This window comes from Protobothrops mucrosquamatus, unplaced genomic scaffold (genome assembly GCF_001527695.2).
Source record: "Protobothrops mucrosquamatus isolate PMUCROS unplaced genomic scaffold, P.Mucros_1.0 scaffold3878, whole genome shotgun sequence".
NCBI classification, from domain to species: domain Eukaryota; kingdom Metazoa; phylum Chordata; class Lepidosauria; order Squamata; family Viperidae; genus Protobothrops; species Protobothrops mucrosquamatus.
In genome coordinates, this window is record NW_015389828.1 from 40,060 (window position 1) to 55,206 (window position 15,147).

At 50.9% G+C, this 15,147-nt stretch overlaps 1 protein-coding gene across 1 annotated transcript; it reads left to right on the plus strand.

The window, feature by feature from the left end:
- The first annotated feature begins 985 nt into the window (after positions 1–985).
- SLC7A4 (solute carrier family 7 member 4) lies at positions 986–13,157 on the plus strand. The gene is made up of 4 exons (XM_015827695.1): positions 986–1,967; positions 4,627–5,303; positions 8,419–8,527; positions 12,958–13,157. Exons 1-4 carry the CDS (start codon positions 986–988, stop codon positions 13,155–13,157), a joined length of 1,968 nt encoding a protein of 655 aa, XP_015683181.1.
- Positions 13,158–15,147: the final 1,990 nt, after the last annotated feature.

Here is a 15,147-nt window from a genome sequence, read left to right on the forward strand (position 1 = left end):
AACCTCAAATGGTCGCTAAACGAAGGCTTGTAAACCAAGGGGTCCCTGTATGTCTGAATCCTCCTTCACAAGAGCTGCCAAAGATGGAGTCACAGGACAGAATATCCTGAACTTGTTATCTGCGCTCATCCATCGGATCCTGGGACAGGAGGGTTTGAAGTAGAAAACCCAAATTTGCACCCCTTCCCCATATTTACAAGGCACGGCCGCCAGGGACTCAGAGAGAGGCTGGAGAGAGTCGAGACAACGTTCTCCTGGATCGCCCCTCACAGACCATCATGTCCAGTTAGGGGCCCTGCTAGCTTTGATTGCCTCTAAAACCCTCCAGGGCAAAAATGCAGGAGGCAGAGACCCTCGTCTCAGGCTTAGGGATGCCAACTCTGCATGCAGGGAGGGAGCAAAAGGAGTCGTGGGGCTGGATTCACACAACCCAATTCACCTGGGTCAAACAGAGCTGGATCACCTGCAGGCCATTGCACTGCTCCAGAGACCCCTTCCTGTTCTGGAAGGCGTTTTTCTGGAAACTGGTTAGACCACCCCTGTTCCAGGAAGCCATCTGGGAGGGGGAGGGGGGAGGAGGAGACGACATTCCTAACTCTCCAGAAAGGGTCATCCTTGGAAGGAGACATTTTGTGCCTCCTAAAAGGGGTGTTGGTTCAGGTGGGGGCTCTCTAGCAGTGCAAGCCTGGAGGAAGAATATCCGTGTTTCCAGCCCGTTTCCAGGGACAGGTGCTGGGCATTGTCTCCTTGGCTGCCATTCAGCACAGACCGAGCAGCAGCTATTTAGAGAATCTCACAGTCTCGCTCTGACGTTCACAGACACCCTTCGTTTGCCTGTCTCATACCCAGAGGAAGATGGCGGCCTTTGCGTCTTTCTCCTTCTTGGGCTTATTTTTGCCTCGAGCAGGGATTTAATCTCTTCCTGGTCTTTCTACCAGTTGGCTCTGCCTCTCGGTGGCTGGAGGAGAGGGCCTACTTCTCCAAGATGGCGACCTGGTGGCTTCGTTCTGGGAACCTGGCCCGCTTTTGCCAAAAGCTCAACCGGGTGAAGACTCTGCAAGATGACCTCATGGAGACCTCCCTCAACCGTTGCTTGACCACAGTCGATCTGACGCTGCTGGGCATTGGCGGGATGGTGGGCTCCGGCCTTTATGTGCTCACTGGCACCGTTGCTAAAGAGACAGCTGGACCGGCCATCGTAGTGTCCTTCATCATTGCTGGCATCGCCTCTCTGCTGGCCGCCCTCTGCTATGCGGAGTTTGGGGCCCAGGTGCCCAAGACGGGCTCTGCGTACATGTTCACCTACGTCTCGATGGGCGAGATCTGGGCCTTCCTCATAGGTTGGAATGTCGTTCTGGAGTACATGATTGGTGGAGCAGCTGTTGCCAGAGCCTGGAGTGGCTACCTGGATTCCATTTTTGACCACAGGATCAAGAACTTCACAGAGGTCCATGCTGGCACTTGGCAAGTACCCTTCCTGGCCCATTATCCGGACTTCTTGGCATCGGGCATTGTGCTCATAGCCACGGCCTTCATTTCCTTCGGGGCCCGATTCTCCTCTTGGCTCAACCATGTCTTCTCGGCCATCAGCATGGGAGTCATTCTCTTCATCCTGGTGATGGGATTCATCCTGGCCAGGCCCCAGAACTGGGGCGCCAGTGAAGGAGGGTTTGCCCCGTATGGCATCTCCGGGATCATGGCCGGCTCAGCCACGTGCTTCTACGCCTTTGTGGGCTTTGATGTTATTGCCACGTCCAGCGAGGAGGCCCGGAACCCGGAAAAGGCCATTCCCAGGGCCATCGCCATCTCACTGAGCCTTGCCACCGGAGCGTATATCCTCGTGTCCGTGGTGTTGACGCTGATAGTGCCCTGGCATTCGCTGGACCCTGATTCAGCCTTGGCTGACGCCTTCTACAAGAGGGGTTATTCCTGGGCAGGTTTCATTGTGGCCGCCGGTTCCATTTGTGGTAAGTTCCCTTATGCCTGGGTCACCAATACCTTCTGGCTGGCACCTTGGGTGCCCTTTCTGCCCTTTTCCTTTCCTCCATTCTTTCTCCTAATGTGGTCTTACCAAAGTTGGCTCCTCCAAATGGTCTGGCACAGAATTCAGGGGCTGCTAGGAGAGGCCAGGATATGGTCCCTTGTAGACACTGCCTGGGGTAGTTGGCCAACACAACACATTATAAAAAGACGCAGTATAGTTGTGCCTAATCCTAAATGGGTAGGTTGGGACCTGTGATTAAACATAACAGAAAGGCACCAGGTTGGAGAACACTGCCTGCATACTAGGCCACTTAAAAACGACCTGAAGCACGAAAGGAAAGACTAGCAAGGATTTTACGCCCGTGTGAAAAGGTTTTTTTCTGTCCCTCTCTTTCAAGTTAGCATTCAGAATTACCATGGTTGGAGATTGGGGCATTCGGGTTTAAAAAAAGGAAGTAGAATGTGTGTCAGCCGTCCCACTCTGTCATCTAGCAAAGAAAGACTCCTGGCCGTTTGCTTCTGCCAAGAGTCTACTTTACTGAAGCTTAAGTGGTTACAGAAGTAGCATAAGCTGAATCTGAGGTTTTCCGTGCAAAGAACACGAAGTAAATGTTCCTCTCCTCCCTCCCCCACCATCCCCTGGTTATTTGCAAATGTCCAATCGGGTGCTTGTATATTGTTCAGCTCTGCATGTCAATAGTTGATCTTGGCTGGCTGAAGCTTCTCCCACTGCTCAGCTGGGCTTCCATCCTTCCCCCTTTCTTCCTTACACTCCAATCTTTCCCTCTCCCGTCGCTAGTGTCAGGCTGTCAGCTCATGAAGCTTAGACAGGAGAGATGCAGGCTTGGCAGTGTGGGAGGTGTAGGCATTGGGTATAGGGCAGTGATGGCGAACCTTTTAGAGACCCAGTGCCCAAACTGCAACCCAAAAGCCACTTATTTATCGCCGGGTGCCAGGTGGGCATGGCCCACTGGGTGGGCGTGGCTGTGGTGGTCATGGCAGAATGGGTGAGTGTGGCCAAGGTGGGCATGGTCACCTCAATGTTGCTCATGGGCAGGGACGGGGCCGGACAGGGTTGGGGGAGATCCAGGGGTCTCTGGTGGGTGGGACAGTGGGCAGGAGGCTCATCCTGCAAGGTGAGGGGAGGCGAGGCCAAGAGGGATGAGACGGGGGGGGGGGGAAGAAACCAGCCATGCTGGGATGCATCTGACCTTGTGGGACCTCGGCGAGTTAGCGGGCGGCTGCTTGAAGAGGGATGGTTGCCATCTCCGGGGCATACCGCGCGTGCCCACAGAGAGGGCTCTGAGTGCCACTTCTGGCACGCGTGCCATAGGTTCCCACCACTGATATAGGGTCTCTTGCTTGAGCAGGAGGTTGAACCAGAAGACCTCCAAAGTCCCTTCCAGCTCTGTTATTCTATATTCGGTAGGCGAGAGGAGTGAGACAAATTCCTGAGGGACCTGGGTCTCTGCAGCTCTTAGTTTTGATGGCTGCTTGGTCCTCCTGAAGCATCAACAGCAATCTTGGCTGGCAGGGAGAAGCCATTCCTCCTTGCTTCCACACAGCTTGCAAGACCTGTTGGGTGGCCACCGAGGAACCCAGAATACCGGCTGGATGAGTCCCTGGTCAGGTCCACCCTGGGGGGAGGGCTCTTCTTTTATGCTAGCTTTCCTAGCTTTCTCTTCTCCTGCTGTCCTCCCAGTGTCCAATGGTGTAGAAGGAGGGTGCTGCCCACTCCCAAAAAAAGGCAGCTGCAGCAAGACTCGCTGGCCTAGAGCAGGGGTAGGCAACCTTGGCTCTTTTAGGACTCGTGGACTTCAACTCCCAGAATTCCTGAGCCAGCCATGCTGAGGGGAAAGGGAGAGGTTTCCATGCTGAGTCATGCTGGCTCAGGAATTCTGGGAGTTGAAGTCCACGAGTCATAAAGCGGCCTAGGCCTAGTTCTAGGCCAGAGGTAGGTAACCTTGGCTCTTTTATGACTCGTGGACTTCAAGTCCCAGAATTCCTGAGCTAGCCATGCTGAGGAGAAAGGGAGAGGTTTCCATGCTGAGCCATGATGGCTCAGGAATTCTGGGAGTTGAAGTCCATGAGTCATAAAGCGGCCTAGGCCTAGGCCAGAGGTAGGCAATCTTGGCTCTTTTATCTTTCATGGACTTCAACTCCCAGAATTCCTGAGCCAGCATGGGGGAACTATGGCCCCCTTCATGACTCATGGACTTCAACTCCCAGAATTCCTGGGCCAGCCATGCTGAGGAGAAAGGGAGAGGTTTCCGTGCTGAGCCATGATGGCTCAGGAATTCTGGGAGTTGAAGTCCATGAGTCATAAAAGAGCCAAGGTTGCCTACCTCTGGCCTAGGCCTAGGCCGCTTTATGACTCATGGACTTCAACTCCCAGTATTCCTGAGCCATCATGGCTCAGCATGGAAACCTCTCCCTTTCTCCTCAGCGTGGCTGGCTCAGGAATTCTGGGAGTTGAAGTCCACGAGTCATAAAAGAGCCAAAGTTGCCTACCCCTGGCCTAGAGGCAGGCCTTCTGCAGAAAAGGGGCTGCCTGCAGGCACCGCCACCTTCTCCAACACTCCCCAGTCCTCTCGGAGGCACCTTGTGACCCCAAGCTTGTCTTTTGTCTGTCCTCCACCTCAGCCATGAACACGGTTCTTCTCAGCAACCTCTTCTCCCTGCCCCGGATTGTCTACGCCATGGCAGAGGACGGGCTCTTTTTCCAGGTGTTTGCCCGCGTTCACCCACGCACACAGGTGCCTGTGGTGGCTATCGTGGTGTTTGGCTTCCTCATGTCTGTCCTCTCGCTCATCTTTGACCTGGAGGCCCTGGTCCAGTTCCTGTCCATTGGCACACTCCTGGCCTACACCTTTGTCGCAGCCAGCGTGATCATCCTGCGCTTCCAGCAAGGCAAAACTGAAGCCCAGGAAGCCCCTGGGAGGACCGAGGCCATCCCAACATCAGATGAGGCCGCGGGCACCACCGAACCCAAGGAATACGAGTCTTTCTCAGATAAGCTGCAGTTGGTGGGCAAAGAGAAAGCAGAGAGGTTGCGTGAACCAGGGCAGCTGAAGGCAGCCTTTGAACCCTACCTGGAGTTCCTCAGTGATTTCTACCCTGGCGAAGTGGTCAGCGTGTCCGTGGTCGTCCTCATGGTGTCAGCCCTCTGCTTGACATCCATCCTGGTCTTTGGGAAGACACAGCTCCAGCTGCCCACCTGGAGTTACACCTTGCTCATCCTGCTCTCCAGCCTGGCTTTCACTGGCAGCCTTGTCCTCATTGGCGTCCATGAGCAGAAGCAGGCCACCCAGACGTTCCAGGTGAGGGAGGCCGGCTCGGCAGTTGTTGTTTTTTTCCCCCCTTCTTTTGGTTTAATAAGGTAAGGTCATCCACTGTAAACTGTTCTGTTTCATTTCCCGTATTTTCAACACTCTCCCTGCTTTTGTACTATTTGCTTCTCAAGGAATTTGTCATGTAAACACAGAGTAGTACTGATTGGCATATTTGCAGCTTGCAATATTGAGGTATTCTTCCCTTTATATCTGCCTGCTTTGTTCTCTATTCAGCCTCTAGGCCACGCGGGCGGTGTGGGGAGGGACTCGTCGCTCCCATGTGACACCGCTGCTGCGCGAGCTGCACTGGTTACCAGTGGTCTTCCGGGTGCGCTTTAAGGTGTTAGTTACCACCTTTAAAGCGCTCCATGGCATTGGACCTGGCTACCTCCGAGACCGCCTTCTGCCACAGATTCCCTCCCNATTATTATTATTATTATTATTATTATTCTTTTTTTTTTTTAAATTATTTTTCCTTTTTCACTTTACAAAAACAAAATACAAAATACATTTTTTTCCTTAACAGTACTGTGTCCTATATCTCTTACATTTATTTACCATTGTTTATATGATTTCTCATACTTTTTTATTCCTCAATTCTAACCAGTTGTAACACTTGTCCCATATCTCATAAAATTCTGTAGCTTCTTTGTCTTTGATTTCCAGAGTAAGTTTGTACATCTCAGCGCATTCTAGTATCTTGTAAATAATCATATCATTTGTTGGTATTTTTCAATGCTCTGATGCAGAGTTGGTGGGTGTCTACTGGGGGGGGGCAAATGCATCACCTTCCCCAAACACAGCTAGGCCAGAGCAGACCGGTTGATCAGGCTGGTTGTCCAAGTTGAAACTGCAAGGAAATATGTTCTCAAATTGGGCTGTAGCCACCTGCAGAGTTGGGCGACAAGTCCTTCAATCCAGCAAGCAGAGATTGGGAGGCTTCCCTGGCTGACAAGGCCCCAGTGCTTATGGGTGGGGTCCTAACATTGCATTAAGCCATGATTGATTATGTGCTACCAAATCCTTTGGGGACCACATCGGTAGGTTTTCTCCATGAAAATGAGTAATGTGGTTTAGTTTTAGGAGAGCATGTTGTGCGAACACTCTACCCACAGTGCAGCTTCAGTTTCCCCCAAAGTAGGTCCTTCAGCACTTCCTTTGGAGTTCCTCACTGCTACTTTCTGCAAACAAGGTTTTTATCTCTCAGGAAACCAAACCTCATTGTTTGCCAGGCCGTGATGGGTCAAATACTAGTACCGCTTTATAAAACCCTAGTAAGGCCACACCTGGAATACTGCAGCCAATTTTGGTCACCATATCACAAAAAAGTGATATGGAAAAAGTGCAGAGAAGAGCAACTAAGATGATTAAAGGCCTGGAGATTAAAACATATGAAGAACAGCTGCAGGACTTGGGTTTGGCTAGTCTAAAGAAAAGAAGAAATAGGGGAGACATGATAGCAGTCTTCCAGTATCCGAGGGGCTGCCACAAGGCAGAGGGGGTCATGTTATTCACCAAAGCGCCAAAGGGAAGGACAAGAAACAATGGATGGAAACTGACCAAAGAGAGAAGCAACCTGGAATTAAGGAGAAACTTCCCAACAGTGAAGACAATCAGCCAGTGGAACAGCTTGCCTCCAGAAATCGTGGCTGTTCCATCACTGGAGATTTTTAAGAAGAGACTGGACAATCACTTGTCTGAGATGGTATAGGTTCTCCTGCTTGAGCAGAGGGCTGGTCTAGAAGACCTCCAAGGTCCCTTCCAGCTCTAATCTATTCTAAATCCTGTGCCAGGAGTCCTTCAGGCATCAAAGCCCTTTTGCACATCTGTTGGGAGCTGAGCAGCAGCCCCACGGTGTTCGTGCCTCCCATGCAGTTCTAACCAGCCTGCTGGTCCTCTGCCAATAATGTGCTGCAGCTGCCACAAGAGCCAATGCAGTCCTAGGCTGATCAACAGAGAGCTAGCATCAGGATGACGTATGAAGTTAATACTTAATGCTGCCCTGGCAAGACCACACTTGGAATACGGCATCCAGTTCTGATCACCACAATACAAAACAGACACCGAGGCCCTAGAAAAAGTGTAGAGAAGAGCAAGAAAGATGATAAGGGGGTCTGAAGGATAAACCATAAGATGAATGAAGGCGGATATACATGTCCCAGGATAATGTTGCAGGATCCAATCTAGGTCAGTCACTGGGGCCCATCCTCATGTCACACAGAGAAGTTTGCTGAGGATGGGATCCAGCATGACTCCAAAAGCTCAAAAGACAAAATCTCTGATCCGGGTGACCGATCCAGATTGGATCCAGTACTACGTATGTCTAGATCTAACAAAGAGAAGAATTAGGTGGGACATGATAACTGTCATAGAGAAGTGGGAGTCATTGTCCAAAACACCTGAGGGTTGTGTCCCTTCTTCCCACCTCCCCAGCACTTGGGAACACCTGAGCTCGCCAAAGAAAGATCCAACCTAGAATTAAGGAGAAATTTCCTGACAGTGAGAACAATCAATCAATGGGACATCTTATCTCCAGAAGTTCTGGGCGCTCCATGACTGGAGGTCTTGAATAGAAAATAGAGTAGAGTAGAGTAGAGTAGAGTAGAGAATAGAGTGGAGTAGAGTAGAGTAGAGTAGAGAATAGAGTAGAGTAGAGTAGAGTAGAGTGGAATACAGAATAGAATAGAATAGAATAGAATAGAATAGAATAGAATAGAGCTGGAAGGGACCTTGGAGGTCTTCTAGTCCAGCCCTCAGCTCAAGCAGAACTATATCATCTCAGACAAATGGCTGTCCAGTCTCTTCTTAAAAACCTCCAGTGATGAAGCACCCACGATTTCTGGAGGCAAGCTGTTCCACTGGTTAATTGTCCTCACTGTCAGGAACTTTCTCCTTAATTCCAGGTTGCTGCTCTCCTTGATTAGTTTCCAACCATTGTTTCTTGTCCTGCCCTCTGGTGCTTTGGAGAATAGTTTGACCCCCTCCTCTTTGGGGCAACCATTTCTCTGTGAAGGAATAAGAGCTCCTGCCTTGGGCAGGGGGTTTGACTCAAGGTCCCTCCCAGCCCTGGGATTCTGTGATCCATGCCCTCCTTCCTTTCCAGCTTCCGCTGGTGCCGCTGACGCCTGCCCTGAGCATTTTCATCAACCTCTTCCTCATGCTGAAGCTCAGCTACATGACCTGGCTGCGTTTCTCCATCTGGTTGGTGGCAGGTAAGTTTTAAGAGGGCTGCAAAAAGGCACACCTGGAACGGGGGTCTGAAGAAATATAGGAAGGTGGAGTAAATCTGGGATGGTGACTGGAACAGGGGTTGCATCCCAAGCAGTCCAGGCAGGGACATTTGCAAGGAGGTCACAGAGGTTAAGGGGACTGTCGTGACTGTATAATAGAGTCCCCCAATCTTTTGGGGCTGGCGGCCCAGAGCGGGGGTAAGGGGGGGAAGAAGGGATGGTTTTGTGTATGAGGGGGTGAATGCATGCATGCTCGTGTGCATCTGCATGAACACCCGTTGCTCGTGCGAGTGGGGCCCTGAATGCCCACGACCCTCACATAAGTGGGGCCAGCCAGCCACTCAAGCCAGTGGCCAATACGCCGCGGCCCGGTATTAGTGACCACGGCCCACAGGTTGGGGACCCCCGCTGTATAATACAGGTACAATTGAGCCCAAAATTTCTGTTATTCAATGAGACATTCGTTAATTGAGTTTTTCCCCACTGTACGACCTTCCTTGCCACAGTTGTTAAGGCAATCTGGCTACCCCATGGACGTTGCTTGACAGATGGTGGCAGAAGGGAGTCCCGTGACCTTGGGACACAGCAACGGTCATAAGTAGGAGTTAGTGGCCAAGCATCTGAATTTTGAGCACCTGATCATGGGATGCTACAAAGGTCGTAAGTGTGAAAAATGCTCGTGTCACTTTTTTCAGTGCTGTTGTAACTTTGAACAGTATGAACAGTTGTAAGCTGAGGACTATGGTATAGGTCAGGGGTAGGCAACCTTGGCTCTTTTATGACTCATGGACTTCAACTCCCAGAATTCCTGAGCAAGCATAGCTGGCTCAGGAATTCTGGGAGTTGAAGTCCATGAGTCATAAAAGAGCCAAGGTTGCCTACCCCTGGTATAGGTTCTCCTGCTTGAGCAGGGGGCTGGACTAGAAGACTTTCAAGGTCCCTTCCAGCTTTAATTCTATTATATTCTATTCCTATTATGTTCTATTCTATTCTATTCTATTCTATTCTATTCTATTCTATTCTATTCTATTCTATTCTTTCTATTCCATTCCATATTTTCTTTTCTATTCTATTCTATTCTATTCTATTCTATTCTATTCTATTCTATTCTATTCTATTCTATTCTATTCTATTCTTTGTCTGAAATGGTATAGGCTGGGTCTCCTGATCAAGCAGGGGGTTGGACTAGAAGACCTCCAAGATCCCTTCCAATTTTATTATTCTAGGTTCTATGTTCTACCTGCAGAAGCCCTGCCCCTGTCCACATGAGAAAGGCAGGGCCTGGTCACTCAGTCCTGACTGCCATCTTGACTTTTTTGACCCACACCTTCCCCAGATGCCCCTGAACGCAGGTTCAATCTGTGATTCAGCTCAACCGTCTCCCAACGCTGGCAGGTGGGCTGCTTTGAGAGAAAGCAAGCAGGAAGCTGTCCTCACCTGGAACCTGCCCAATAACAATATTCCTGGACCATTACAAACGTCAATCCCTTTAAAAAGAGGATAAAACTCCACACAATAAATTGCAGCTGGTTTAACCTTCCTGGAAACATCAGTGCACTATTGTAGTGTAAAGCAAACCTCCAGAATCAAACCTAAATGCTATGAAAGTATTTATTATGTCTCCAAAGCTGACAATCTGCTAAACGACCATTCAGATTCTCAGATAGCACCACAATTGAGAAATGTTTACGCTGTTACCGGGGTCTAATGTGGCGATTGTAGCTAATGTTTTGGGATGTCAAGTAGTCCTCAGTTAACTTCCATAATTGGGACCGGGAACTCCGTCGCTTAGCGACACTGTCGTAAAGCCAAAAAGTCACGTGACTGTGCCAACATACGACGGCAGTTCTTGCAGTCATTAAGCGTAATATCAGATGGCTGTGACTTGCGACTTCCTGACTTTGCTTGCTGGAGGCCGGCCAGAATGGTTGCCAATGGCAACCAGATGACCACAGGGTGATGCGGCCATAGTATAAATTGCACACTAATTGCCAAGTGAACAGGTTGCAATCATATCGTCACAAGGATGCTGCAATAATCACTGCTTTGTGGACTGGCCTTAAGTCTCCCCATTCTGTGCGGTCATAACTCTGAACAGTCCCTGAACATGCAGCCACTAAGTGAGGACTTCCTGTATTCAGATCAGCGCCCACCTTTGATTAAAGGTCCACTGCAGATTTTTATTACTTACTTCAGTTATAGGAAACCCCTCACTTAATGTCTGCCCTGTTTAGCAATCATTTGAAGTTGTGATGATGCTGAGAAAGTAACTTTACGACTGGTCCTCACACTTATGACTTTCACAACATCCTCACCATCATGTAATTTAAATTCAGGTGTTTTGCAACTGGTGGGGGTTATATCTATGGCTGCGTCCCACGGTCACTTGATTTTGCCCACTTCGGTGGTGACTTCTGATAAGCAGGATTTTCTGGCTGAGGAATTCTGGGAGTTGAAGTCCACAAGTCTTAAAGTTGCCAAGGTTGAGGACCCCTGTTCTAAGAGCTGTTTCCTCTTTGGGGCCAAATAATTTTAATATTTAGCATTTTGGCAGCAATTAGCTGCAGGGAAGGTTGTAGTGCAGATATTGAGTCATCTTCAGGCTCGGCCCCTTTCCTAGGGCTACTTGATCATTTGGGGCACCAGCATCCTGGCTACAACAGGCAGGCCTCTCTCTATACAGCCAACCTCTGAAAGCTTGGAGCATTTTCAGTACAGGTAGTCCTCAGCTTACGACCACAACTGAGCCCAGAATTTGTGTTGCTAAGTGAGAAATTTGTTAAGTGAGTTTTGCCCCATTTTATAATTTCCCTTGCCACATTTGTTAAGGGGATTGCTGCAGTTGTTAAATTAGCAATACAGCTGTTAAGTGAATCTGGCTTCCCCATTGACTTTGCTTGTGTCAAGGTATTGATTTAACAGCTAACCAGCTTATGTAATGTCAGATGTAATGATGGGAATGACTCAGCAGGGTCTGTGTGCCTTTAAGAGCTTTGTGTGCTCTCTCTTCTGTTTCCTGCTGTAACTGCGGTGTGTTGGATCCAGCTGTACTAGCACATGTATGTAGATGGTTCCTGGTGTATGATATTGTAGAGAGTGTAAGATAAACCACCATATAATGTAGACCACTGTTGACTGTGTTTACTCTTGGGTTATCTCAGCGCAATAAGACTGTGCATGCTCTGGCAGCTTGTCAGAAGGTCGCAAAAGAGGATCACATGAGCCCGGGACACTGCAACTGTCATAACTGTGAATCAATTGTCAGGCATCCAAATTTAAATCACGTGACCATGGAGATGCTGCAGTGGTCGTACATGTGAAAAATGGTCATAAGGCACTTTTCCCCCGTGCCGTTGTAACTTTGAACAGCCACTAAATGAACTGTTGTAAGTCAAGGACTTCCTGTTCTCGAGGTTCTCTGCCCCACACGAGATAACTCTGGAAAGCCTGTTTTGCTAAGGAAGAACCGTAGCTTTGTGTCTACGGAGGTTCTCCGTCATCCAGGTCATGATTGTCCCAAAGATGCTTTTTCAGGAGGCAACTGGACTTTCTTGTTTTTCCTTTGAAGACGTTTTGCTTCTCATCCCAGAAGCTTCTTCAGCTCTGACTGGATGGTGGGAAGGATTTATACTCCTTGCAGACAGCTGGACATTTGCATCCTTTTAGAGAGTCTACAGGAACTATTGGTGCTTCAGTTTGAGATTCAGACAACAGAGACTCGTTCCCAACAGCCTGTGCCTGTCTTCAACAGTGAACACAGGACAGAAAAAACATCCTGCAGCCAAGAAGGCTCCACACCCATTTCCACTATTCAGGTGACCCTTGAGGACCCAGGTAAACCTCCAGGTGGCCTCAATGACTCTCTAAAAGAAGGCAAATGACCAGCTGTCTGGAAGGAGTATAAATCCTTCCACTCTCCACCATCTACTCCAGGAATAGGCAACCTTGGCTCTTTTATGACTCGTGGATTTCAACTCCCAGAATTCCTGAGCCAGCATGGCTCAGCTTGGAAACCTCTCCCTTTCCCCTCAGCATGGCTGGCTCAGGAATTCTGGGAGTTGAAGTCCACGAGTCATAAAAGAGCCAAGGTTGGCTACCTCTGATTCTAGTCAGAGCTGAAGAAGCTTCTTGGATGAGAAGCGAAACGTCTTTGAAAGAAAAACAAAGTCCAGTTGCCTCTTGAAAAAAGCACCTTTGGGACAACCTTAGCTTTGAATTATGGGCTAGCCAGGAAAGACGGCCCTGCCAGGTGGGATTGAAGGGGGCTCCACCGTCTTCCGTGGGGTCCCTTGAAGATTGTCTCTACGTGCACCAGGTTCCCAAGAGCCGAGGGACGCAGCCCCCTTGCAGCTCCTTTCTGGGTTCAGGATGGGGGCTCACCTGGCTCTTCCCCTTCTTCGCTGTCCTTCCAGGCCTGCTGGTCTACTTCAGCTACGGCATCTGGCACAGCAAAGAGAACCTGCGAGACTCCCCAACACAGGACGTCCGAGCCCGATACGTGGTCTTCCCTAGCAGCAGCCTGGAGGAGACGGTGCAGCCCGTGCAGCCCAGGACGGAGCCAGCCCAGGGCCTGACAGAGGCCCAGGACAGTGGTGAAGAAGCCAAGAGATGACCTGGGAAGGTCCAGCAGAGGCCACGCTTTCCTCGCCCCTGTCCCGCCCGTTACTGTCCAGTCTGGGCAGAGAAGAGCTCAGGCAGGAAAGTCTGGGGAGAAACCAACCTTATACTGCCAAGGGGGGGAGGTCGCCCCCACTGCTCCTCTCTTTACCTAGCCCCCCTTCTCTTGACTGGAAGACTGGACTCTTCCTGTTGCTGGACACCCTTGAGAAACGGCTCCTTCGCTTGTGCCCCGTGTTGCAGCCCAGCTAAACCGCCCTCTTTCAGGAAAGGGGTCCCGTCCCCCGCTTTGTGCCGTCCACTTGCTCCCCTCCCCTTCCTCTCTGTCCTGCCCTCCAAGAGGCAGTGCCTGGCCTGCCATTTCAGCATCTTGATAATCAGTGGAGGAAGGCCAGGTGCGCTGTTTACCCCAGGACGCTGCCCCTCGGATGGGGGTCCTGCAGCCCAGGGCAGGGACAAGGACTGTCAGAAGGACAGAGTGACTCTGAGAGGAGCAGACTTTGCAGTTTCTGTCTGTCTCGAACACGGCGCCTGGCCACAATCGAAGGCGAGCTGGGCACACGAGATCCCGAGCATCTCCTGTCTTGCACAGACGCTGGGCTGGGCTGACCACAGGACAGGATGTTCAGGGCTTCGGCCATCCTGGAACAGAGCAAGTGTTAAAAGTAGGGTAAGCAAACTTCCTCCTGCACAAGCCTGCCCTGGGATGCTCCTTAGATGCCAGGGGGGCAGCCTGGGGGGGTAGCACAATCGACTGAGAGGAAGCCAGAGGCCACCAATTGCAGCAAGGCATTGTCTGCCGGTTGGTTGCGGCAGGAGCAAACCAAGGTTGGTCAAGAAAGTCAACATGGCAGCCTCAACCAGGCAACAGGAGCCCCATCCTCCAACTGTGGTGGTGGCCATCTTGATTTTTTTGACTCTCTCTTCTCCCCCTGGACAGCCCTAGAGCAGCGGTCCCCAACCTTTCCAGCTTTGTGGACCAGCGGGGGCTGGAGGGGATGGTTGCGTGTAAGCGGCGCGTGCTTGCCCGCCGCTTCCACAACCCAGTCCCAAATAAGCCGCAGCCCGGTAGTGGCCGTGGCACGGGGTTGTGGACCCCTGCCCTAGAGCAAATCAGCACCTTGCCCCGATGTGGAGAGAAATGGTGGAGGGAGATGGATGGGGAAGAGGACCAAGGCTAGACTCCCCAGGAACACAAGGCAGAGATTCTGGCGGGTGCCTCCGCTTGTTTCCTCGGGGTGAAGCTGAGAAAGGAGAACGGCTGAGTTCACACAACACCCTTACCCAGAGATCGAGCGAGCCTGTTACCTTAGTTTGCCAGATATCCCGAATGACCCAATTATAGGTTGGCGCAACATGCTAAAATCACACACAACCAACACACACAAAGACCTCATTGCTAACATTCTCCCAGCTGGGCCTGTGGGGGAGATATAGCTTGGCTTGGCTTGGAGTGCTGTGTGAACACAGCCCCTCTGGTGGTTCTGTTCTTCCCGCGTGTTGTGAGAACACAGGAGGCTTTTCGAGGCTCTTTCTTGCCCTGGTTGGAATCCATACAGGAAGGTGCTTCAACTACCTGGAGCTGCAGTGTCTGCCTCCCTCCCACAGGGCTGCAAGGGGGCTGCCCTCACCCAAGGGGGCAACAGCAGGCGCTCCCCGGAGGGTGCACAGAGCACATAGGGGTGGTGGACCCTCTCCAGTGAGAAGGGGCTGCCTCTGGGTCCAGGAAGGAGGGACTGGAGCAGGGTGGAAGCAACATTTGGGGAAAGAAGCAGTGGGCGAAGGGAGAAGACAGAAGTCAAATTTCATTTTTGGACAATAATGTAGAGGAAGATCCTGCTTCCCTTTTTTGCAGCTTTCCTCGCTGGGAGGAGCTATTCAGGGTTTGTCCTGCCTGGCACCCTCATCCCCCTTTTCCACTGCACACTTCCTCTGCTTCCTGCTTAACTGTGTGGTGTGTGTGTGTGTGTGTGTGGCGGCCCTGG